This window comes from Castor canadensis, chromosome 5, assembly GCF_047511655.1.
Source record: "Castor canadensis chromosome 5, mCasCan1.hap1v2, whole genome shotgun sequence".
Taxonomy (NCBI): domain Eukaryota; kingdom Metazoa; phylum Chordata; class Mammalia; order Rodentia; family Castoridae; genus Castor; species Castor canadensis.
Window position 1 is genome coordinate 252298 of NC_133390.1, and position 24320 is coordinate 276617.

The 24320-nt window shown below is 46.4% G+C and overlaps 1 protein-coding gene across 9 annotated transcripts in view; it reads right to left on the reverse strand.

Annotated features, from left to right (window-relative positions):
• Window positions 1–2269: 2269 nt before the first annotated feature.
• Pcnt (pericentrin) overlaps window positions 2270–24320 on the reverse strand; it is a 92905-nt gene continuing 70854 nt past the window's right edge. For 7 of the 9 annotated variants that reach the window (XM_074072442.1, XM_074072438.1, XM_074072440.1 and 4 more), the window contains 13 exons: window positions 23841–24036; window positions 22627–22849; window positions 22292–22442; window positions 20923–21606; window positions 14954–15198; window positions 13950–14052; window positions 12763–12936; window positions 8625–8744; window positions 7484–7716; window positions 5277–5353; window positions 4041–4179; window positions 3050–3177; window positions 2270–2671 (listed from right to left, as the gene is read on the reverse strand). In XM_074072442.1, the coding sequence (XP_073928543.1) occupies window positions 2628–2671; window positions 3050–3177; window positions 4041–4179; window positions 5277–5353; window positions 7484–7716; window positions 8625–8744; window positions 12763–12936; window positions 13950–14052; window positions 14954–15198; window positions 20923–21606; window positions 22292–22442; window positions 22627–22849; window positions 23841–24036 (2517 nt within the window). In that variant the 3' untranslated portion in view covers window positions 2270–2627. The remainder of the gene's footprint in view (window positions 2672–3049; window positions 3178–4040; window positions 4180–5276; window positions 5354–7483; window positions 7717–8624; window positions 8745–12762; window positions 12937–13949; window positions 14053–14953; window positions 15199–20922; window positions 21607–22291; window positions 22443–22626; window positions 22850–23840; window positions 24037–24320) is intronic. The other 2 variants (XM_074072444.1, XM_074072443.1) reach the window with 1 other exon arrangement.

The following is a 24320-nucleotide window of genomic DNA, read 5'->3' on the forward strand; positions in this document are numbered from 1 at the left end:
CTGGCCACTGAGCTTACAGGTTAGGCCAGGGCAGCAGTAAGTCATTATCACATGCTACATGTGTAGTCTTATGTGATACCATCTTTGCCCTTGACACATAATACTGCCTTTGTTATGATGAGTCAGTTCATTCACGTGACCAACAATCTAATCCATCGTGACTATGTAACAAATTGTAATTAGCTTTTCAGATACCCATTTTGGTATTCCTGAATTGTATCCTCTGTAATAAACTGATAATTCCAAATACAACACTCTCCTGAGTCATTCTAACAAATCACCAAACCTGAAGAATAGGTTGTAGGAACTCCTAAACTTGTAGTTAACCAAGGAGACAGACTTATGGGTAGCCGAGCACCTACTGTGGCTACTGTTTGAAGTGAGGGCAGTCCTCTGGGACTCAGTCCCTAACCTGTGGGGTCTGTGTTAACCCTGGCTAATGTCAGAATTGAACTGTAGAACACCGAGGTGGTATCAGTGAATGATGATGGAAAACAAATAATAGAGGCCAAGACTCAAGTAGGCCAGGCAGGCAAGATGACACTGTGCAGATGAGTAGCTTAGGCTCCATGTCACTTCTCCAGCTGTGGTGTTCCCATGTATTTGTCCACTCCTGGGTATGGGTTTGCTTTTCCTGACTAAAACTCATTTGCAGAGTTTCCAAATTCCTATACACCATCATTGCTGCTGCTTCTCTCGAGACAGGGTCTCACTGCATCACCTAGACTGGTCTCTTCCTGACTCAGCCTCCCAAATTCTGGATAACAGACCTGTGCCACCATGTCCAGCTTACCATTATTGCTTCTAACCAGAAGACTTCTGGCAAGTGTGGCACTAGGCTTCTGATCACAGAATGCCATACACTCCCATTACCCAGAGGTAGCTTATCTGGAGGATAGTGGAAAGGCCAGTCTGAAGACTATACACTGTCATGTGCAATGCTGAAATACAAGAGGTGACATGTGTCTTGTGTGAATAGTATAGGGTACTGTTTCTCCCAGGTCCTGAGAACACAAGGGACAGGAATGGCCCCAGAAGAACTTTTGCTTTCTGTCATTTCCCCTTTTCACCTCCCCAACTTTGTATGATGTGTTAGTGGTGCATTCACCTTAGAAACCAGCTCCCAGTTGCCAGATCTCAGGCAACTACGTATCCCCTGGCCAGCTTGGATTACATCTCAAGGGCTTTGGACAAGATAAAACATTTTTTTTTTCTTACCTCACATCAGGCAGGTGTATATCAAGTTACATTTTGCAATTAAATATGGGTAAGAAAGTGAGATCAAATGCTCAGTATCAAAGGGGTGGCTCTGGTGGCCAGCACATACCTGTGTGCAGTCAGATTGATTCCTCTTCATCTCTGCTGCACAGCTGCCCAGGCTCCCTTGTCTGGTTTTGGCAAGTGGAAAGGCAGGAAGGAAAAGACAGGCATTTTTCTTTCACTCTGTGGAGGGTGGCTGCTCTCTGTGGAGGTTGATGTGTCTCCTTGGGGATTGTCTCCTGAGAGAGGGGGCCTGCCCCTTGAGTCCCAGAACAATTGCACTGTTCCTCTTGCCCAAAGGTGAGAGCTTCCAGCTGCTGTTCATCTTTGGGTTGTCTCACCTTGTTGCTTTGTGACTCTGCTGCTCCATCATTAGAGCAACCAAATTCCTATATTAAATTCCCTTTGAAAACCCAGAGTGGTTGGTTTTACAGCCTAGGTTCTGACTCATATGATGCTATGTATTTGATTAAGGCATTCCTGGGCCACACTGTAGTTGACTGTGCTTTTTTTGTTTTTGTTTTTCATTATGGGAAAGTTTAAATAAATAACAATAGATGCACTATCGAGATTTACTATTTTTTTAAAATTGCCATGTTTACTAACCCTGTGTGTGTATAAATGTCTGTGTGCTATACTTTCATACATACATCTATACAGTACAGGTCTGGATGATGGACACCAGGTCATGAGTATGGGTGAGTCATCCAACGATGGTAGCTGAAAGAAGGTGGTGGGCTGTGGCAGCACCATTCAGAAATAAAATGAAAGTGATAAGCAGTTGGCAAGAGGCTGTGTCTTCATCAAGTGAAGAGTGATTTGAGGGTTAGGGGCATGCCTCAAGTGGTAGAACGCCTGCCTGGCAAGCACAACACCCTGAGTTCAAAACCTGGTAAAACTTAAAAAAAAATTCTTGACTTAGAGGAGTCTGACATAAATTCTAAGTTTTTTTTTTTAAATCAATGACAAAAGCAAACTAGATGAAGTAAAACAACACAAGACCATCCACAACAGAACAGTGCTTTCACTTTATTCCTTCCTTCCTCTGTGTGTGTGTGTTCATTTTTAAATGAAGTTTCCATTTGTACATTTAAGAAAATAATTAACTGGAAACCACTTCCCTCCGTGGAAGAGACGAGTGGCTCTGCCAACAGGCACAGAACAGCACGCAGCATCATTCAAGGGAGGTAAGGAGCAAAGCATGCCGAGGTCACAGAAAGCACGCCATGTGGCTTTGCAGTGATGTGAAGAGGGACACTTGGTGGCACCTGAGGGCTGTGTCCAAGGCCACACCATGAACTTTCCTTAGGAATAAACGTCTTTTCCTCAAATAGAATTGTCACAGGTTAAAAATCACAGGACTTTATTCACTGTTTAATCTTCTGGTGACAGGAGTTCTTTGAAGTAGAATCTAAACATAAATAAAAATGAGGTAGCAATGTGTTATAAGACTGCATACATCTTTAAGAATAACTTCATAATTTCCAAACACTATCACTGAGTTAATCTGAATTTTGATAAAAATATAAGGTAGTTTAAGTAATGATGTCTAAGAAATACTGGACAAGTGGCATGCTGGTCAAACATGATCTTTATGTTTCCCATCACAGAAAGGACACAAAGGCCCAGCTAGCAACTAAGCCAAGGTGAACCACATGCTGTTGAGTGTGCCAGTAACACTCTTTAGCCAAGTTCTGTCAAGGCTGAAACCCACGGTCTTTTCTGCATTACCTTACTCTTCTAGGATACAGTTATAGTATTTTTAAAGAGAGTTCAAGGACTTTTATACCTTGTGGCAACCCCACCAGTCTTTGCTGAACCATTTCTAAATGGTGAATATATTCTGTCAAGGAGGGTTCCGGATCTTGAGATGCAGTCAGGGATCTTTCTAATCTTGAATTTGGGGATGAAGTAGATCTTCAAACAAACCACCACATTAAGGGAAAGAAGAAACAAACAAAACAAAACAAATGAACTCAACAGATGGAGCTGTGGAGAGGACAGAATAGGCCTGGGACCTGCTGACCAAACCTGGTGGTGGGGATCTCTAGGGCTATTTCCTCAATGCCCCTTCCTTACCACAAAGAAAACTTCCCAGGTTGTCATAATGGGGTTTGAATTCAGGGGCTTGTACTTGCTAACCAAGGGATCTAACTTGAACTATACCCCAGCCCTGTTTGTTTCTGGGATGCTGAGGGTGGAACCAAGGACCTCACAAATGCTACACAAGCACTCTACCACTGAGCGACACCTAAGCAATGCTTGGCAAACCGACTTCAGTATCACATCGCATAGTTAAAAATGAGTAAAAATGATTGCATGTTATTTGCTAAATCTTTGAGCATATCTGTTACCTAAACTGGATTACACCCCAGGAAACCCCACAACTCAGTGCTTTTGATGACTCACCTTTCCTTGCCTGGCCAAAACTCCCCAACATCTAGTCCTCACCATGTACATTCTTCCCAGCCCCCACTAGCCTCAGGAAGCATTGTCTGTGCCCCTTTTCCCTTTCTGCCTGATGAGCTCCCAAACCTCTTTAGGGACAGGGAATGTGCCTCACTGACCAGGCAGTAGCCACATGAAAGAGCTTCTGCTACCATATAGGTAAACCTGGCCATCTCCACACAGAGCAAGACTCCCAGGCCCTCAAAGATTCACTGCTGTGTTCCCTGCCTTGCTCTGAGACTGTCAAAGCCAGAATGTCAAAATATACTCTGAGCAACCACCAGGGTGCTGGAGACCATCACAGAGCAGAAGCCCACAGCAGCCCAACTGACCTGACTCCTCTGCTTGAGGAGGCTGCTGCAGGTCCAGAGCCATGCACAGAGTCCTGGGGATGGCCTAAAGACACATCACGAGTTGGGAGGGACCCTCTGGTTTTTGATGAAGACTGCTGCCGCCGTGGTGCTCGGGACCCTTTCCCGGAACAATTTAACAACAAATTAGTAGGGAAAGAAATGAGTGTGTTTTAGTAGGAAGGCTCATCTATTAAAACTTTAAAACTTAAGTTTTAAGAGTCTGTATGGCAATTTCAAAGCATTTTTAAAGTATCCATGCTGTTTTTAAATTTTGACCACCTGTATTTTACTTGTACAAGGCTGAACCCCCAGCACTGCATTGCCTGGGCAGCCTGTAGCTAGGGGGTGCCCTCAGGAGGACTGTGGATATGACATGGGGGAGCCTGTCCTGCCTCTACTAGCTCTGAGCAAAGAGGAGCTCATCAGACAACCAGGTGTGGGGACGACAAGTTTTCTTGGTGGCCTGAACTGTGTGTATGGGGGAAGGAGGGCAAGCTTTCCTGGTGGCCTAAACTGTATGTATGTAGTGGTGGGGGCAACCTTTCCTGGTGGCCTGAACTGCATGGCCTGGGGTGTGGGAGGCAAGCTTTCCTGGTGGCCTAGAGGTTGAGAGGAGAGGGAAGCTTTCCTGGTGGTGTGAACTGACAACAATTCCAAGATGACCTAGTCACTGCGCCATGACTTGGGAGGCCCAGGGGACAGGGGTGTACTCTGTCCTCTGCCCTGAGTAGGAAGGCTACTCACACCTGTCATCCTAGAGACTGGACAAGGGCCCAGCAAAATGTCCTGCTTGTTCTTGGTCCCCTTCAATATTTATGAGGCCAGCTGTGCAGTACATTTGGATAGGCTGCAGAAAGCTCCAGAGACCAGATTTTATTGAGCCAAAAATTGGCACTGAAAAAAATTGGCTTTGAAAGGAAGGTGAGGGAACACAACTCCAGTTGACTCTGGAGAGCCAAAGGGCCCATGTTATTAACACCAGTTGTGAGGAATCACTATGCTCGGCACGTCTGTTCCTTTCAACCACTTTTATTCACTGTTTGCAGATCTTGGCCTGGTGCTGCTGTTCTCATCTGCTGCTGTGGCAGATGGTGCACTGACTGAACTTCCTAGTTCTCTTATTGTATTTTATTTTGTTCCACTGAAAAATGACCAAACATTCATGAAAACGCTATATAAGCAAGAGGAGAGGTGTGAGGGTCATTCAAGGCCCACCTGGGCGAGGGGCTTTGCCTTGTGTTAGAGCTCCTTTCCGATCAACTTCTTGCCACTTCTTAACCAAAAAACGTAATCTACAGAGAAGGAAGACAAAATTCATTTAAAATGAGAGCAAACAGGAATGAAAGGAGCAGTAATATCTGATGTTGCCGCCCATGGGGGACACAGACCCACCACTGCCTCGTCAGCCAACAGGCCACCACTCTGGGTACACAGCAGAAGTCTTCTCATGCCACAGCCTCCACCCGAGGAAGCCACGTTTGACCCCACCCTGGACTCCCACCACTCACGCAAGCCAGACCCTGACCCCACCACAACTTCACTTAGGCTCATCAGACTCCAGTTCAAACCCATCTGTGACAGCAGCGCCTGGGAACAGCATACTGTTCCCACCTGAACTTTCGGCTCTGGGCTTCACCCTGTCATTGATACCACTTGATGGGCTGGAAGTTGGCCAGGTGGGGCCCCAATGGTATGGGGAGGGTTGGTGGTCAGGGTGGCAGGTGTGCAGGCCCTTGACAACCCCTGCTAGCATGAGCTCATCGAGTGGCATGTCTGCAACTTCCCTCCTCATGCGTGGCATGGCAGAGACCCTTCAAGGGTCCTTGGAGGCAGCCTCTTCACAAGGAGACGGGCCCACTGCCTGAGAAACAACTGGCCTTGTCAGGAAGGTGCTGAAGGCAGCCTCTGGGCTTGCTCACCTTCCCCCATCAAGCACCTAATATACTTCCTGGATCAGGGCATTCTTCCCACAGGTCCAATGGACAGAAAGACAGGTGGACAGTGGATGGCCTGTGGTCAGAACTCAGCCCAAAAAAATGCCCTGAAGCTGGAAAGAGCCCAGCACAGCCCCCAGAGGCATCTCCTATCCCTGTTTCTGCTGGAAGCCCCATCTGCTGGTTCCCTTGAGCACCCTAGACACCTGGTCTGGCCCTGGGAAGGTACCTGTGAGCAGCAGGAAACAGGTGTAGATGTAATGGTAGAAATTTACCAATTTCAAAATGATACAGTGAAATGAACTTTCACCACTGCTACTTTTAAATGATCAAAATTACCAATTATCACCAAGGAGCCACATCCTGCTCCAGAAATGAGCAGGAGCATTTCTCCAGAGCACCTGCTGGGCGGGAGTGAGGTGTGCAGAGCTGGGACCACCTGGCACTCATGGCAGGTCAGGTCCAAGAAGTTCGCAGGTCAAGTATGACACTACCTCAGTAGCCTGCAGATTCTTATGCCCCTGTCCTCCTCTTCTGCAGATTCTTATGCCCCTGTCCTCTTCTGCAGATTCTTATGCCCCTGTCCTCCTCCTCTGCATATTCTTATGCCCCTGTCCTCCTCTTCTGCAGATTCTTATGCCCCTGTCCTCCTCTTCTGTATATTCTTATGCCCCTGTCCTCCTCCTCTGCATATTCTTATGCCCCTGTCCTCCTCTTCTGTATATTTTTATGCCCCTGTCCTCCTCTTCTGTATATTCTTATGCCCCTGTCCTCTTCTGTATATTCTTATGCCCCTGTCCTCCTCTTCTGCAGATTCTTATGCCCCTGTCCTCTTCTGTGACACAAATATGACTAAAACACAGGAAACTGTAATTTGCAAAATAAAATATGGTTTTAAATACCATCACATGTGCCTGCTGACAGAAAGAATCCTGGTATGATACCTATTAGGGCAAGCTGATCCTCTGTAACAAGAAGGCTGCTTAAGGCTGGGCAACATGGCTAATGCCTGTAATCCCAGCTAGTCAGGAGGCAGACATCAGGAGGATTGTGGTTCAAAGCCAGCCTGGGCATACAGTTCGCAAGACCCTAACTTGAAAAAACCCTTCGCAAAAAAGGGCTGGTAGAGTGGGTCAAGGTGTAGGCCCTGAGTTCAAGCCCCAATACTGAAAAAAAAAAGAGACTCCTTAAATCTTTGGCATTGAAATGACAATGTGCATGACACAATTTCTTTCTCTTTTTTTCTGAAGTGATAGTGTGTATGACACGATTTCTTTCTCTTTTTTTGAGACTGGGTCTATATGGCCTAGGCTGCCCTCAAACTTATGATCCTCCTGCCTCAGGCTCCTGCGTGTTAGGACTGCAGGCATGAGCCTGCCCAGCCACAGCACGACTTCTTAAAGCCAAGTGCCATTCATCTTTAAAGAGAAAAAAACTGTAGTTTCAAGGAACACAGCTATCTGAAAAGCAAGAACAAGTGCTGTTTACCTCAACACTGCGATGACCACCCTGACAGCAGTGCGGAACTTCGTGAAAGGACGTGATGTGGCCACTTTCTTATCTGCTTTGGAAGGAAACACCCCCAAGTGAGCGATCATGGAGAGGGTTTCCTGTTCAGAGTCTTGGAACCCACCAATCAGCAATAAAAGATACTTCTTTTGATAAATTAGAGCTTTTCTGAAACTCTCTGCTCTCAGATAATGCAAGTACAATTTTTCCATCTAAAGTAAAAAAAAAAAAGTAAGACTTAATCACAGGAAACAAAGACCCCCACTGACGGCATGGGAGTCAGGGGCAACTGTGAAACCACACTTCACACAGCACATTTGCAGTTGTTCTTTTTTAATATGTGGTCTTGCTATGTAGCCCAGACTGACCTTGAACTGTGAACCTTTTGGGCTGCCTCTCTAGTGCTGGGATTACAGGTATACACCACCATGCCCAGCTATACAATTTTTCTTTACAAAGAACTGGTGTTTTCCTCACAAATTACCATAGAAGTCAATCATGTACAATGTCTGTAGTCAGAAACAACCTTGCTGCTGAAGATGGACCTGTGTTTAGCAACAAAATCTAGACACAGATCCTGTCTCCAAAGTATTGTCAGATGAGTCCCAATGAAGACTCTTGAATTTCCACCCATGTGAACTGCAAACTGGGATTGGGACTATGGTTCTACTCCTGGGTTACATGGATGACTGGGAGTCAGGGCAACTGTGTAAAAATCAGGAAACTGAGTTCAGGGTCCAAACTGTGATAAGCACCTTTCCCTTAGGTGCTTAGGAGTGGGCCCACAGCTTGTGCCACACCCAAACACTACAACCAGCACATCACTAGATGTTTTCCTAGGCCACAGAGACACCTCCTCCTGACTTGAGCACAGACGGTGTCTGCACAGCCAGACCAAGTTTCACATTAACTTATGCTCTGACTTTTATCTTTCATGGTGACCTGACACTCAGGCAGCATGTGTTTCTCTGTACTCAAGCACACATTGGCTCCACACATGGGCCGATGCACCCAGAAAATGAGACCCATGCAGTCATGAGAATGCCTTGCCTGCTGTTGACCCCTCAGGAGTAAAGCTCGCCAACACTCTACACCCAACACTGTATAGGCCCAGTCTTACCTTGACATGGCAGATATTCATATCTTCGCTTGCAGGTGGCATTAGCTGTCCTGGGTCTGAGTGTTGTGAAGAATTGTGCAAAACTGTCCCATCTTGCTTCCAAACAGACTTGCCTGGCCTCTGTAATAAACCACAGCCAGCACCTCTACAGAGTTGTTCTTAAATAAGAACATTCTGAGAAAAATGACCATCAGGAAGGTTAAGCAAGAGATAACAGCCACCACCCCAACCCTGAGGCAGAGGTTATGGTCAAGCACCTTGTTTCTTCCACAGTTGACCAAGGACTTCAACAGGAGGTGGCCCACCACAGGTAGGGAGAGCTTGGGGACATGTCTCCAAGATACTGGGATCCAGTGCATGTTGAGCTAAGTATGGACAGCATGCTGTGTGTCCCTCATCACCTCTAGCATCTTTTCAGGGATACATTACAGGTGTCGCCACCTCTTTAATGCTTAAAGGGAAGTACTGCAACTATTTATGGAAGTACGTATACAGAACATACATTTTAGTAAAAACAAAACAACAACAAAAAAAACCTCAAATATTTGCAAACTAACCCCAGATTTGAGGCTTTAAGGTAAACAGCTTCATGGTCTCTGGTCCTAGAAATGCTAAATGCTGACAAATGCAAAAATGGTTCTGCTCTTGTGCCATTGAATCACACGTGGGAAGCTCAGTGCAGGCGACAAAAACCACTCCAGCAAGGGGCATACAGAGAGTATGGACAGCTACCATACACCAAGGGTCTCTGGTCCCCAATCCCCACGGTGGAGTGCACACCTAGACAATGACCTCATGGTAAAGGACAGAGAGGCCCACAGAGCCAATGGTAGGGACCTGCTCCTCATGCAGTCAGCTGCCTGCATCCAGCACTTGGAGACAGGAATCAAAGGCAGGTCATGCCAGACACAGTTCTAAGGGAGGGTCTGTGAGCCCAAGCCAAGCCCTGACAAAGCAGAAGAAAACAGCTATGATCCGTATGAAATGACACAGCCTAGTCATTTTGAGAAAGAACCACTCTGGCATAGCAAGTCATCTCAGACATAAAGGAGAAGGTACTCCAACAGTTCACCTGCAGCCCACCTTCAATTAACTCACTGCAGATGTCATGACCTGGACCAGGCATAGTGCTTCACGCCTATAATCCCAGCTACTTGAGAGACAGAAAGCAGGAAGATAGCACTCTGAGAGAAGCTTGGGCATTAAACTAGCAAGACTCAATCTCAACAAATAAGACAGTGGTGACAGTGGTGTACACCTGTAAGCCCAGCTACATGGAAGGTGATAGGTAGGAGGATCATGGTCCAACAAGCCTGGCCCTGGGCAAAAACAGGCCTTATGTGAAAAATAATGTAAAACACAAAGGGCTGGAATCATGGCTCAAGTTGCAGAGGGAGGCCTGAGTTCAATCCTTGGTACCACCAAAAAAAAAAAAAAGTTGAAAATATCATGACCTGATCTCTGTTAACCTTCATATAGAGGGTCCTACCAGTCCTATGGCTAGAGCCCATACAGGCCAACAGGGATGCCCTAAACAGACCCTCAATACTCGGTCTGAGTATTGAGTGAGCTCCAGAGAAGCCGGGGGCGGGGGGGGCGGGGGGGAGGACTCTGGACGAAGTGCTGGTCAGCAGCCAGGCAGTCTGTACCTCCTCACATCAGGGATGCTGTCTCGTCTGCCTGGAAAAAGACTGAATTTCTACCCACAAGGCTGGGGAACAGAAAAGACCTGGCCATTCCTACTCAGCAATATCCTGGAGGAAGTCTTGGGCCACAAAACAAAGAGACATGAAAGACCTTCAAATAGGAAAGAAGGAAAATAAAATCCCCAATTTGCAGATGACATGATTGCTTATATAGAAATCTTAGCGTTAAAAAGTGAACAGAGCAAAGTCTTAGGATACAAGGTGAATACACCAATCCATTGTGTTTCTACATGCTAACCAGAAACTGAAAAAAAAAAGAGGGGCAACTGAAAATGCCCCTCTGAAAACATGAAATATTTAGGTATAAGCTAAAGAAAGATCTGTATGCTGATAGCCACAAAACACTGAAGAAAGAGCATTTTAATGTCCTAAACACATGGAGAGACACCATCCCATGTCCGTCAAGGAAGACTTAGAGTAGTTAGGGTGCCAATTCTTCCAATTTTTTATAGTCACTTTACTAAGATATCATTTTCACACACCAAAAACTGTTTAGTATATTCACAGGGCTGTGTAACCATCACAAATGTCTAACTGCAGAACACTGTCACCACCTTGAAATCTGTGCCCTTTAGCAGTCACTCTGTTCTCTACAACCCTTCCCCAGCCACGGACAACCACTCATCAATTTACCTACTTTGGACACTTGAAAAATTCCATTTGTAGAAGTATTTATCAACTGAAAGAGAAGTGAGTTATTTCATTTTGGCTACAATGAATAATGAAACTTCATGTACAAGTTTTTATGTGGACATATGTTTTCATTTCTCTTGGGTAAGTGCCTAAAGGTAGGATTTGCTGGCTTAGTACAGCAACTCTGTTTGACCTTTTGAGGGAAAGACTGTTTTCCAAAGTAACTACAATACCAATTTTTAAAACCAGCAGGGTTCTAGAATTTATACTGATTAATTATATTCTATTAATTTATATTTGGTGAACTACTACCACCAAACAACCTGAGAAAGAACAAAAAGGTGGAGACCTCACACTCTCCAATGCGATGATGTAACAAAGACCTTCATTAGTCAGCCAGAATAAAGGTACAGTACATACAGACCAAGGAAGTACAATGTCCACAAATAACTCATAGGTATTGTGCCACTTCTGACACAAGCAGGGGGACCATCTGATGGAGAAAGGACAGTCTTCTCAGCATAGTGTGAAGGAACGTTTGTATACATAAAAATGAACCTCAGACCCAGAACAAAAATTAACTTGGGATGGATCACTGACCTAAAACTAGCCAGTGATTGGCATGACCCCAGAAAGAGAAAATTAATCCAATGGCCTTCATCAAAATCAGAAGCATCAAAAGAGCAGCACAGACCAGGACTCTGTGAAAAAACTCATATCCAGAACATATAAAGAACTCTCGGTGCTGAGAGAGTGGCACAAGCAGCAGAGTGCCTGCCTAGCAAGTGCACAGCCCTGAGTTCAACTCCTACAAAAACAAAACAAACAAAAAACTCTCAACACTCAAAAGCAAGAAATAAAAACTCTAATTCAAAAATGGGCAAAGGACTTTGTCAGATACTTCACCAAAAAAGACACACAGATGGCAGAAAAGAAGGCCAGGAAAAGGCACAATGCAAGCACAATGAAGCGCCACATCACACCTGTCAGCTCAGACAGGAAGCAGAGACCATGCCCATGAGTACATCAGGTCACAGAAACCCTGGGCTTTACTGGAAGGTGAGCAACTTGGTGCAGTCAAGCCCCAACATGCTCACCACTGGATGGTTTTAACTAAAACCTTTAAAGCCCTGCAAATGCAGCAGGAGTACTCAAAACAGTAGAACTGCAAACAACTCACATGTCTATCAGTGATCCATGAGTCGACAAAACACTACTCACAATAAAGGGAACTGGTTCTCAGTCCATCAATAGCCTGGATGAGCATCAGATACATGTGAGTGATTTGAAGAGGTCCAATCAGAGGGCCTGTACACACTCTGGTTCCTTGACATGAGGTTTAGGAAGGACCCAGGCCTCTGGTCGCAGGGAGAAGCATGGGGCTAGGCTCATTCAAAGGCCAGTCTCATTCTACATTCTAATGGCAGTGGCCACACAGGTTATGAGAACCTACACAACATCACACCAACTAAGGACAAACTTTACTATATGTAAATTTTAAGAAAAAACTTTTAAGTTTCCATCATAAAAATATAAAGCAAATCACAAACAAAAACAAACTTTAGCATAAAAGAAAAAAAGGCTATCAAACTCTACCATTAGGAAAACCATAAATCATTTTAATTAAGAGCCAAATAAAACTCCCATGTAATCAGATTATCACATTCTTAGTCAAATTTTTCTTTTATGAAAACTCTAGACAAACTCTATGCACTGGCCAGTGTGTGTCAGGCATGGTGGATGTGTTTGGGGAGCCCAGGAGTTTGAAACCAGCCTGGGCAACATAGTGAGGTACGTACACTAAGGGTGCAGCCCTTCTGTACATGGTGCTTCAGGGTCTTCTCAAGCCTGGACACTGCCTTGGACAGTTCTGCTTTCTCCTGGGTGACTGTGCTGATGGCTTTTGTAAGAGAATCGTTGTCTTTCAGCAACACATCCACAAGCTGGATTTGTAGCTCTGCTGCCATTTTTTTCTTGAAAAGGGGAAAACAAACACATTTAGAAGAATTTTGAGTTTTATTGTCACTGGTTATTTTTAAGGATTACAATTTTAAATATGGTAAAAGTTCAAGAGGGAGCTGTGGGGCTGGGTGCAGTCATCTATCTAGGGAACAGGGAATAGTGAAAGTCATCAAATCACATTTCTTTTCAATCCTCTACAAGAGACTGCACAAAACTGAACTGCACACAGTCCATCCAGCATGTAGGATTACATGCCTACTACAAAATGTAACCCTTTTAGTTATTCTAAGTAAATCAAGGCAGCACATAAAAGGAAGTATGCAAACTTGCTGCTCACTTTGAGGGATTAGATGTCCCTTAAAAAGGCCTATGATCTCCATAATTGGAAACTTCAACCCCCAAGGGGCAGCAATGAAGAGCTCGCCAGTGCCTGACACAGAGGAGAGGGAGAGGACAAATTATGCCACCCCATGGAATTCAGTGAGCAGGGTCAAAGGACGAGTAGATTGACAGTGAGTAGTGTACCTTTCCTTCCTCTGGACACTACACTGTGCCTCCAAAAAATGTCACAGGACATTTGTTGGCCCCTTACAGTAAGCTCAGAACTTCCCAGGAGGGCTCAGGCTTTATTTCTAGCTGCAGCTCTCAGCAGAAGCAGACAGTGAGCAGGCATGGTACTTCTTGGCAGCTGTCCTCCACAGAACACAACCACTACCCTTCCTCCAAACCAGCAGCCCCTGGGGCCAGCCTAGGAAATGCCATGAGCATCATGTGCAGAACAGGTCCAGAACAGGCACACAGCATTTGTGGGCAGAGCAGATGAAGCCCAAAGATGGCATAATGTATCCCAGGATGTGAAAGGCATATAGCCCTGGCAAGGTCACACACAGCAGGTGACAGCTCGCTCACACAGATGGTAAACTCAGACGGCAAGTAAGGAGAAACCACTGATCAACAATTAAGCAGAAACACAAAGCTGCAACACCATGTCCACCAGAGACAGCATGGAAAAGCCCGGCCATACCTTGGAGGAGGCGGGCGTGCTCAGCTCAGACTTCAGTTCCTCCAGAGTGTGTACTAAGGATGACACTGCCTTCTCATTGGACGATGTCCAATTGTTAATTGTCCTGTGGAAACAAACGGTGTTTAAAAGGTGCACCATCCTAAGCTATTTAGTAATGCTCTCCCAAAGAGACAGGGAGTATCTGCACAGCATCCCCACAGAGATCGCATGAACCTGCCCTGCACTCCAAGGTGGTCACGTGGGCTATTCCTGGCACACTGGTGGGTCACTTCATCCCGCATCTCTATCCATAAAGTGGGGCAAGGAAGACCTCTTCTGACTACAGCAGTACAGCAGACTAGCCCACGGAGGGGCAGCAGGGCCTGCAGGTAGACACATCTGCAAGGCTCAGAAACCACCCAAGCTGGTGGTGACACCACATCATCACACCATTGCTTCCTGCTGGGATTTGGTGTCAACTATTGAAAGTGCTCCACCAAATGAAACTGCTGGAAATTAAACGGCTCCATAAGTTAAATGCAAGTATGGATAGGAGAACTTGACTAGCTAAATGTTTATGCAGAGGAAAAAGGCAAAACTAATTTTTCTGTTCACATAAAACATCAAGGCACAACTCCAGCAAGAGTAAGTCTGCAGAGTGGTGGCCCCAGAGGCCTAAGGGAGATGCAGACACAGCACCCCAACCTCAGTGGACAGAGGTAGGGTGGGGGGTGCATCTGGGCCCAGACCCTCCACACCTGGATGCATTTGAAAACCCACAGTCAAATGCACGGTATTGTGGATGACAACACTTTTCTCTAATGTAGAAAACATGGTTTTGTGAGTATCTTTCAGGAGGGCTCTGACTATTAATTCATCTAAACTCATGGGAAGTGATGTAGAGTGTTAGTCCATTGAAACAGTCCTAAAATCAGAAAAGCCCCAAACTCCAGAATTTTCTTAGTATAAGCAGGTCTGTTCCCAGGGCATGTGTGTGGTAGGGGGAGGACAGGATGTGCCCACACCTGTCCACGGTGTGGTTGACGAAGCTGGTCAGGAGCCCAGCCACACAGAGCAGCTGCTGCCGTATCTTCTCCAGCTCCTGCTGCTGTTCCCGGAAATGGTTCAACTCTAGGGAGCCGGGCCGGGGGGAGCCCAGGCAGGGGCCATCACCCCAAGGTACCTCCTCTTTCCATCGCAGCTCTCTCACTGTCTGCTGAAGCTGTTCAATCTTATGCTCATCACGCTGGTGCTGCAATTCTAATTCTCGCTGTCAGCAATGGCAAAAACAACACAGACAAGACCTTCATGGAGTGTTCCAAAACAACCGTCAGGCCAAAGGCTAGCAATGCAGCAGTGTACAGGGGAGGCCCCTGGTGGACCACACACAGTGTGCTTGGGCAGGAAAACATACTGATCATAGGCCCTCCACTCAGTCAGAGTGGCTACACTCACATCTCATCTTTACTCCTGAGGATCACCAGGCTCCAGCAGGTTCTACAGAGTCAGCAGGAGCCTTTGATGCTGACACAGGCAAGATGCAGCTTCACACCTGTACACAGCCACATGCACATGCATAACTTGCCCAAGCACACACAGACCCAAGCCCATGCATGTGATCACATGGGCACGCACACACACGTGAATGGGCACTGAGCCACTGGCATCACCATGGCCTCTCAGCCTGGCCTCACTGACCACCAACCTTCCTTGTGAAAAGGAGGTGAATTAATCTGCTCAGTGCTACCACATTGTGGAGGCACCAGGTCCTCTGCTGGGTGCCAGGACAAAGGCAACTACAGTGCTCAAGCTCCCTGCACCAGGCCTGACCCTCCATCAGACAGGGAGGTGGAATCTCTAGCCATAAAGGAAATGCAAATTAAAACCACACTAAGATTCCACCTCACCCGTTAGAATAGCCATCGTTAGTAACACCACTAACAACAGGTGTTGGCGAGGATGCGGGGAAAAGGAACCCTCTTACACTGCTGGTGGGAATGCAAACTAGTACAACCACTCTGGAAAAAATTTGGAGGCTACTTAAAAAGCTAAACATTGATCTACCATTTGATCCAGCAATCCCACTCCTGGGGATATACCCAAAAGACTGTGACACAGGTTACTCCAGAGGCACCTGCACACCCATGTTTATTGCGGCACTATTCACAATAGCCAAGTTATAGAAACAGCCAAGATGCCCCACTACTGACGAATGGATCAAGAAAATGTGGTATCTATACACAATGGAATTTTATGCAGCCATGAAGAAGAACGAAATGTTATCATTCACAGGTAAATGGATGGAACTGGAGAACATCATTCTGAGTGAGGTTAGCCTGGCCCAAAAGACCAAAAATCATATGTTCTCCCTCATATGTGGACATTAGATCAAAGGCAAACACAACAAGGGGATTGGACTTTGATCACATGATAAAAGCGAGAGCACACAAGGGAGGGGTGAGGATAGGTAAGACACCTAAAAAACTAGCTAGCATTTGTTGCCCTTAACGCAGAGAAACTAAAGCAGATACCTTAAAGCAACTGAGGCCAATAGGAGAGGGGGACCAGGAACTAGAGAAAAGGTTAGATCAAAAAGAATTAACCTAGAAGGTAACACACACGCACAGGAAATTAATGTGAGTCAACTCCCTGTATAGCTATCCTTACCTCAACCAGCAAAAACCCTTGTTCCTTCCTATTATTGCTTATACTCTCTCTTCAACAAAATTAGAGATAAGGGCAAAATAGTTTCTGCTGGGTATGGAGGGGGTGTGGGGGAGAGGGAGGGAGCAGAGGGTAAGGGAAGGGGGGGGTAAGGGGGGAGAAATGACCCAAACATTGTATGCACACATGAATAAAAGAGAAAAATTTAAAAAAAAATTAAATGATTTAAAAGCAAAAAAAAAAAAAGACAGGGAGGTGGAGTCAATCACCATGCAGAGGGGTGATGGAACTGAGGCATGGCAGGGAGGAATGAGGCAGCCTTGGGAAGGGCACCAGAGACTTCCAGCAGCACTAGAGGAGCCTCTGTGTGAGGAAATGAAGATGGGACTGTGAGAACCGGAGACAGGCATAGACAAGCTTGCCATGCTGGAAGGAAAACCCAGGGCTGGACCTGATTCCCTACCAGGAGGCTTCAGGGAAGTTTCCCCAGCTAAACATTAATACAATTCTCAGGAGACCAGGAGTATAGTGCACAAACCTCACTTTCTTGGCATTACCTCAGTACTTGAGCCCCATCTTTCAGGTGGTGAGGAAAGTTAAGTATATAATGTTTAGAAAAGACAACTCTGGGCTGGGAGTGGTGGCTCATACCTGTAACACCAGTTACTCAGGAGGTAGAGATCAGGAGGATTGTGGTTTGAGGAAAGCCTGGGCAAAAGGTTAGTGAGACCCCATCTCAATCAATCAACCAGGAGAGGTGGCTCACCCATGTAATCCTAGCCAGTCAGGAGGTGGAGATCAGGAGGATCACAATTTGAAGCCAGCCCAGGAAAAAAGTATTGGAGATAACATCTAAATAAGTAAGCCAAGCTTGGTGGCTCACACCTGTGACCCCAGCTACAAGGAAAATGTCAGGCAGGAGGACTACGGTCAGAAGCAGACCCTGAGCAAACAACGAGAGGTACTATTGGAAATGACAAGTACAAAGGGCGGCTCAAGTGGATAGAGCACCTGCCTAGCAAGCACCAGGTCTCAAGTTCAAAAAGATGACTCTGGTCCTGCGATGACAACCTTGGGTCTCTAATAACCCTGGTTAAGAACAACTCTGGGGTCCAATCATACAGACACCTCAAATAAGAGAGCCTCAAGCCGGGCGCCAGTGGCTCACATCTGAAATACTAGCTACTTGGGAGGCTGAGATCAGGAGGTTCACAGTTCAAGGTCAGTTGGGCAAAAATAAGTTTGTGAGACCTTATCTCCAAAATAACCAGAGCAAAATGGACTTGAGGTCTTACCCAAGTGGTATAGCACCTGCTTTGCAAGACCAAAAGCCCTGAGTGCAAACTCCGGTCCCACCAAAAAAAAAAAAAAAAAGGAAGAAGAACACTAAGGGATATTAAGCATGGTTACTGACTTCACTAGGGAATGACCTCTTTGTATTTACATTTAGCAATCAGGATACCATTCAGTTTTTTAAAAATTAAATAAAAGGGTTTGCAGAAAACTCTGGGTATGGCTGGGGGAGATCTCTAACAGAAAGACCCTCTGAGACCCACATTAGTTAGGGAACTTATCCCAGCAACAGGCAAACACAGTGACAAGAGACCACAGCTGCCAGCTGCACAGTGAGCAGCTGAGTCGGTTAAAACAGCAGAGCGACACCCTACTACCTAACCTCCTGACGGCCCACACCTCCAAACCTTCCCCACTGTCCTCACCTTCAATCTTCCTCACTATCTACACCTGTTTCACTATCTGTACCTTCAAACATATCCCCCCCGCCGTGTTCTATGATCTTTGGTGAAAGATTTCAGAGATTTTGTTAAATGGCAAAAAAAACATTAATCACTACTGATACCTGATCTATGTGTCAGCATGAATTGTGAAGTGCCCTGCTCCATAGGAGAAGTCAGTCACAATCAGGCACACATTACCTGCTTTCATTTACACAAAATGTCCCAGACAGACAGATCCATGAAGACAGAGATCAGGGCAGCCAGGCTGTCACGGGAAGGAGAGCTGACTGCTTCACAAACGTGCAGTTCTTCTGGGGCATGAGAATTTCCTTAAATTGTCAAGACAGGTGTTTGGCTACACTCTAAAGCACTCAATCGCCCAATTTAGATTGAGAAACTCCATGTATGTGAACTGTCTCATAAAGTTGTTAAAAAATATATACCAAGCACATCCTTCACAGGAATTTAAGAAACTCACTACTGTAGCATTTTAGAAACATATTCCTTCTTAACTACTTCACCACAGGTTAATCTCTTGGAAAGATCAGGCACTGGGCTAAAAAGTTTTTATAACTTCACAAAATACAAAAACAAGCAGTGAAGACAACTTTTTAATTTAAAAAAGATCTTTAAACAGTGCAAAACAAATGTCAATCCAAAAGAAGACACTGGGGCTGGTGGAGAGGCTTAAGTGGCAGAGTATTTGCCTAGCAAAAGAGAACACTGGACGTTACATTAAGTGAAGGACTCTGGTTGAAAGCCAATGCATCTGAGAACTGAAAACTGACAGCCATTACAAAAACACAAACAAAACAGGAAAGAATGACTGGTGGAGTGGCTCAAGCAGTAAGAGCACTTGCCTAGCAAGCGTGAGGCCCTGAGTTTAAACCCCAGTGCTGCCAAAAAAAAAAAGTGACCAAAATAGGAAAGATCACTTCCGAGCTCATCCTCTGAGGCCATTGTTACTTTTTTTTTTCCCCCAGAGGGACTGATGTTTGAACTCAGGACTTTGCACTTGCAAAGCAGGAGCTCTACCGCTTGAGCGTACCTCCAGTCCATTTTGCTGGTTATTTTGGAGATGGAGTCTCGCAAACTGTTTGCTCAAGCTGGCTTCAAATCACAGTCCTCCTGATCTCAGTCTCCCAAGTAGCTAGGGTTATAGGCATGAGCCACTGGAGCCTGGTACCATTGTTATTCTGATACTAAAAACCAAAGACATCACAAGAAAACCACAGACAATATCCCTCATGAACACAGATGCAAAAGTTCTCAGTAAGAAACTAGCAAACTGAGTGCAGCAGCCAATAAATAGAGCTATCAACCATGAGGCAGGATTCGCCCCAGGAATGAAAGGGTGGCTCATCCACCAAAACCCAATCAATGTAATACCTCATTTTAGAATTAAAGACAAAAACTATAGATTGAAACAGACCGTGAACAAACACATAACAAAATCTAACATCTTGTGTGATTTAGAAAAAATAAAAAAGAATAAAGAGAATTACCTCTGATAGGGGCACCTACAAAATCCCACAGCTAACACCCTACTCAACAGTGAAAGGCTGGGTGCTTCCCCAATGTGAGGAGCAAGCAAGGGTATCACAGCTCAGCACTTTGGCCAGCCTTGGTTGTCAGCTCCAGTCAATGCAGTCAGCAAGACATCATACTGTATATACTGGCATTACTGAGGTTTGAACTCAAGACCTCATGCTTGCAAGTTAGTACTCTTATCATGTAAGCCCCATCTCCAGTCCTTTTTCCTTTGGGGTATTTTTCAGGTAGGGTTTCACACTTTTTGCCTGGGTCAGCCTCAGACCATGATCCTCCTACCTATGCCTCCTGCATAGCTGGGATTGCAGTCATGTACCACCATACTTAGCCTATTTGTTGAGATGGGGGTCTCACAAACTTTTTGTCTGAACTGGCCATGAACTGCAATTCTCCCAATCCCTGCCTCCGGAACAGCTGGGACTACAGGCATGAGTCACCACGCCTGGCTTTCCATGATCTTATATATGGAAAAATCCTTTATAACATTTAAACATTCAGCAAGGCTGCAGGATCCAAGATCAATACACGAGAGTCAACTATATTGCTATCCATACATTAGCAATAAGCATCTGAAAACAATATAATAAAGTTCATCCAAACAAGTGTAAAGCTCATGTTCTGAAGGCCACGGAAGCCTGTTGAAAGAGAGTGAAGCCCTGAATAACTGAACATGTGTTCGTGGATCAGAAGACTCACTCTTGTTCAGATCTCAAAACTACCCAATGTGATTTACAAATTCAATGCAACCCCGTCAAAATTCCAATGGCCTTTTTGCAGAAATGAAAAAGGCAGTCTTCAAATTCACATGGAACTGCAGGGAGCCCTCATGGTCAAACAATCTTGACAAAAAATAAAAACAGTGTTGAAGGAATCACACTTCTGATCTCAAATCCTGCAGAGGTCCACAGTGTGGTGCCACTATGAGGACACCACAGACCTGAGGGAGCAGGAAGCAAGTCAGAAGTAAACTCACGCACATCATCCTAACCCTGCAATCACTTAGTATTTCTAAAGCTCGTGACCTGCCAGCAGAAGGCTCTCACCAGCTTCTCCTTGTCTCTCTGCATCTTCTTCCACTTCTCCGTCTTTGCGTGGTTTGGCCTTGTCTCCGTTCTCCTGCTTGTGTCCTTGTGTTCTTGCTCTTTCACTCTTGTGGGTAACTGCTCTAATTCTGCCTGTAACCAAGCTGGTTTCTCCCTCTCTCTCCCAAGACAGCATCTCAGCTCCTGTTTCTGGGTCTGCAGGGCATCCATGGCCAACCTCAGGGTGGCACCTACCTTCTTCTCTTTCCTGAGCTCTGCACAGCGCTCCTGCGCCTGGGCCTCCAGTTGCTGCTGTGCGTGTACGGCCTGCTGCTGCACCTTCTCAAGCACCACCTGCAGCTCCAGCGTGCGGGCCTTCTCTGCCTTCAGCTTCCGCAGCAAGGTGTGGTGTGCCTGTGTCTCCTGGCGGGCACAGGCCTCTTGCACACTGCGGCTCAGCTGCTCTGTCAGGAGCCGTTCGTGCTGTAAGGCCTCCGACAGCTCCATTGAGCGGCTCTTCTCAGCCTCCAGGTTCTTCTGCAGCTCAGAGAGCTGGCTCTGCTCCTGTGCCAGTAAGGCCTCACAGCGCGAGCACTCGATCTGCAGTTCCTTCTGCAGGTTGTCCTTCGCAGCACGCTCATGTTTCAATGCAACACATAGTTGATTATTTTGAGCACGATGCTTCTCCAAAGATATTTTTAACTCCTATGTTGTTTTGGAAAACAAAAACAAAAAGATGGTTAAAAAGTAAACAATCAAGAGGAAAAGTATCTAAATAGTTTTCCCGCTCAAAGTTCTGTTCGTATGCTTTAACCCAGCCATTACACCTTTGAAATTTGTCCTATGGGTAAAAGAATTTGTTATTTTACACCCTGATTTACGGATAGATGCTGCTTTGAAGTGGCGTTGAATAAAGACACACGTGTCCTGATTCAGAGGTGCTTCTTTCCTCAGAAGGCCCCAAAACATGCTTGATTCTGCAACCACAGACTAGTGGCAGACTTGTGAGCTACAGGGCACATGCTGGATCTGTGTGGCACCCAGAAGTCATGTACCTACCACTTATCTGGCTTATGGACAGACATATAAGGCTACTATCCAGGACAGCCACAGGAAGGCTGCAACCACCCTCCAGAAACAAATGCTCAAAAACAGCAGAGGCCACTGATCAAGACCACATGCCACTGCTGGTCATCACAGCTGTCCTCCCTGCAGTAGATCTGTCACTGCAAGGTACCTGAAAAAACAGCAATATCTCATTGCCTCAAACTCCTGTTAACCAGGCACAACTGGGCTGCTACAAACAGGAGTAAGAAAGGAAGGCATGAATGAGGGCTGCTTCTGGTCCCAGCAGCACTGGCCAGGACAGCCTGGGCCCACTGCCAGTCACCTCCAGGGCCTTGGAGCTCTGGTCCTCCCACTGCAGATGCCGCCGCTGTTCCTCCTCCTGCTGGGCCTGGAGGGCTCGCTCCTTCCCACGTTCACACTCCAGCTCCTCAAGCGCAGCCTTCAGGTCATTCTCCTTCCTGTCCAGCAGTGACCTGTGTGGGGAAAACAGGCGACACTGAGCCTCAAGTCAGGGAAGAGGCAGCCCTACCACTCCCTCTCCATCCATCATCCCAGACTTAAACAGAAAGGCTCCCGCAGGACCTGCCAGTCATGACAGACCAGCTCCACTGCAAAATTTCCTCTGGGTCAGCAGCACATAGCAGTTTAGGGCCATACCTCAACTGGAGGACTTCTTGCTGCACCTTGCCAAGGGACTCCAACAGCCTTGAGTTCTCCTGCTTACACTCATGCAGCTCTGATTTCAAGTCCTGCACAGCACTCTGTTCCACCACTAGGCGCTTCTGGGTGTCACTCACTTTCTCTTGCTCTTTGCTTAGGGTTTTCTGTAAGTCACTGGCTATATACTTTTCCTGCTCAAGTTTATACGCCAATAGTTCAACTGAGAAAGATTAAAACATAAGACAGCATTACCCTTGAGTCCAAAGTGCACCCTACCAATGAGGTTAAGTCACAGACGACATTGATTAGACGGAGGTGTGCTGTGTAAAGAACAGATGGCATTTCTGTGAACTGGAAGCCATCATTGCTGAGGGAGTCGGGCCATTTGGGACATTCTCCTTCTTCCTGAGCCCATTTCTTACTGGGCATCACTTTCCTGGTTAGGATGTATCCCTGAAACCTACCTTACAGTGCCATTCAACCCCACACTTACAGAGCACATGCTTCCAACAGAGATAACTCAAGGCCCACATGGCTTCACTGGAAAATTCTCCCAGAACCTAAGGATAAAATCGCCCCAGTTCCGCACAATCTCCTCTGGAGACACAAAGGCAGGGATACTGCCCAGGCCCTAGGAGGCTACTGCTTCCCAACACTAGAACCAGAAAAGGGCCCCAAAGAAGGAAAACTGCAGACCAGACTCCTTGTGAATACAGGCACAAAACATTCCTGAGTGCAGCCCAGATTGTACATGCACAAGATTGTTTCACCTGACAGAATCCAAAAAGAAACAGAGGTACTTCCTCACATTTACCCCACATACAATAGTGAGCAGCAGAGGAAGGAAGGGTATCTAGGCAGGGTCTGACCAGCACAAAGGCCAGAAAGGAGACAGGTGGGAAAAGACAAAAATACCACTTACCCACAGATGATGTGTCTATTAAAAACTCCCCAAGAACCTGAATTAAACCTAGAAACTGACAACAGGCTCCTGGACTCCAGTGAGAGTACCCAAGTCCACACACGTGCACAAGCACACTGGTATATAGGGCCCTTTGGCCTCCATATCAGATGCTCAGGGGCCTGACGAGACACTAGTACCCTGCATCAGAGGATCTGGCAGCCAAACTTGACCAGAGCCCTACCCCAGACAGCGTTGGGGGAAGGTGTGGGGCCAGGGCGCACAAAGCAGCAGGAGTAGTGGCACCCACCCTGCCTACGCAACTGGTGTTCCCGCCGGCTCCCTCGGGCCTCTGCACTGGTCAGCGCTGCGCACAGCTGCTGCAACTTCTCCTGGTTCTGCAAGTGAGTCCTGCGCAGCTGGGCACGCAGGGCCTGGATCTCAGACAGTAGGCTACTCCTAGCCGGTAGGTGCAGATGTTCCTGGGCCTTCTCTTGAAGGTCTCCCTGGGGTGAAGAGAAGCAGACTCAACATGACATGCTGAATTGCAGGAGCCCAGGCTGGGAAGGTGGGTGCCATACACACCCCACCCTGCATAGCCCACCCTTTCAAGCCCAAGCTTCCAGTGTTGCTGGGACAAGCCTGCTGGCTGTGCAAGTGTGGAACTTCAGTACACAGTAATCTAGAGCCTTAGCTCCTGGGTACCTTCCACCACAGCTTTGGGTCTGGTGTGGGGTTACACCAGCACCTCACCTACAACTCTGATGTCGGAGGGCAGTAATGCAAATAG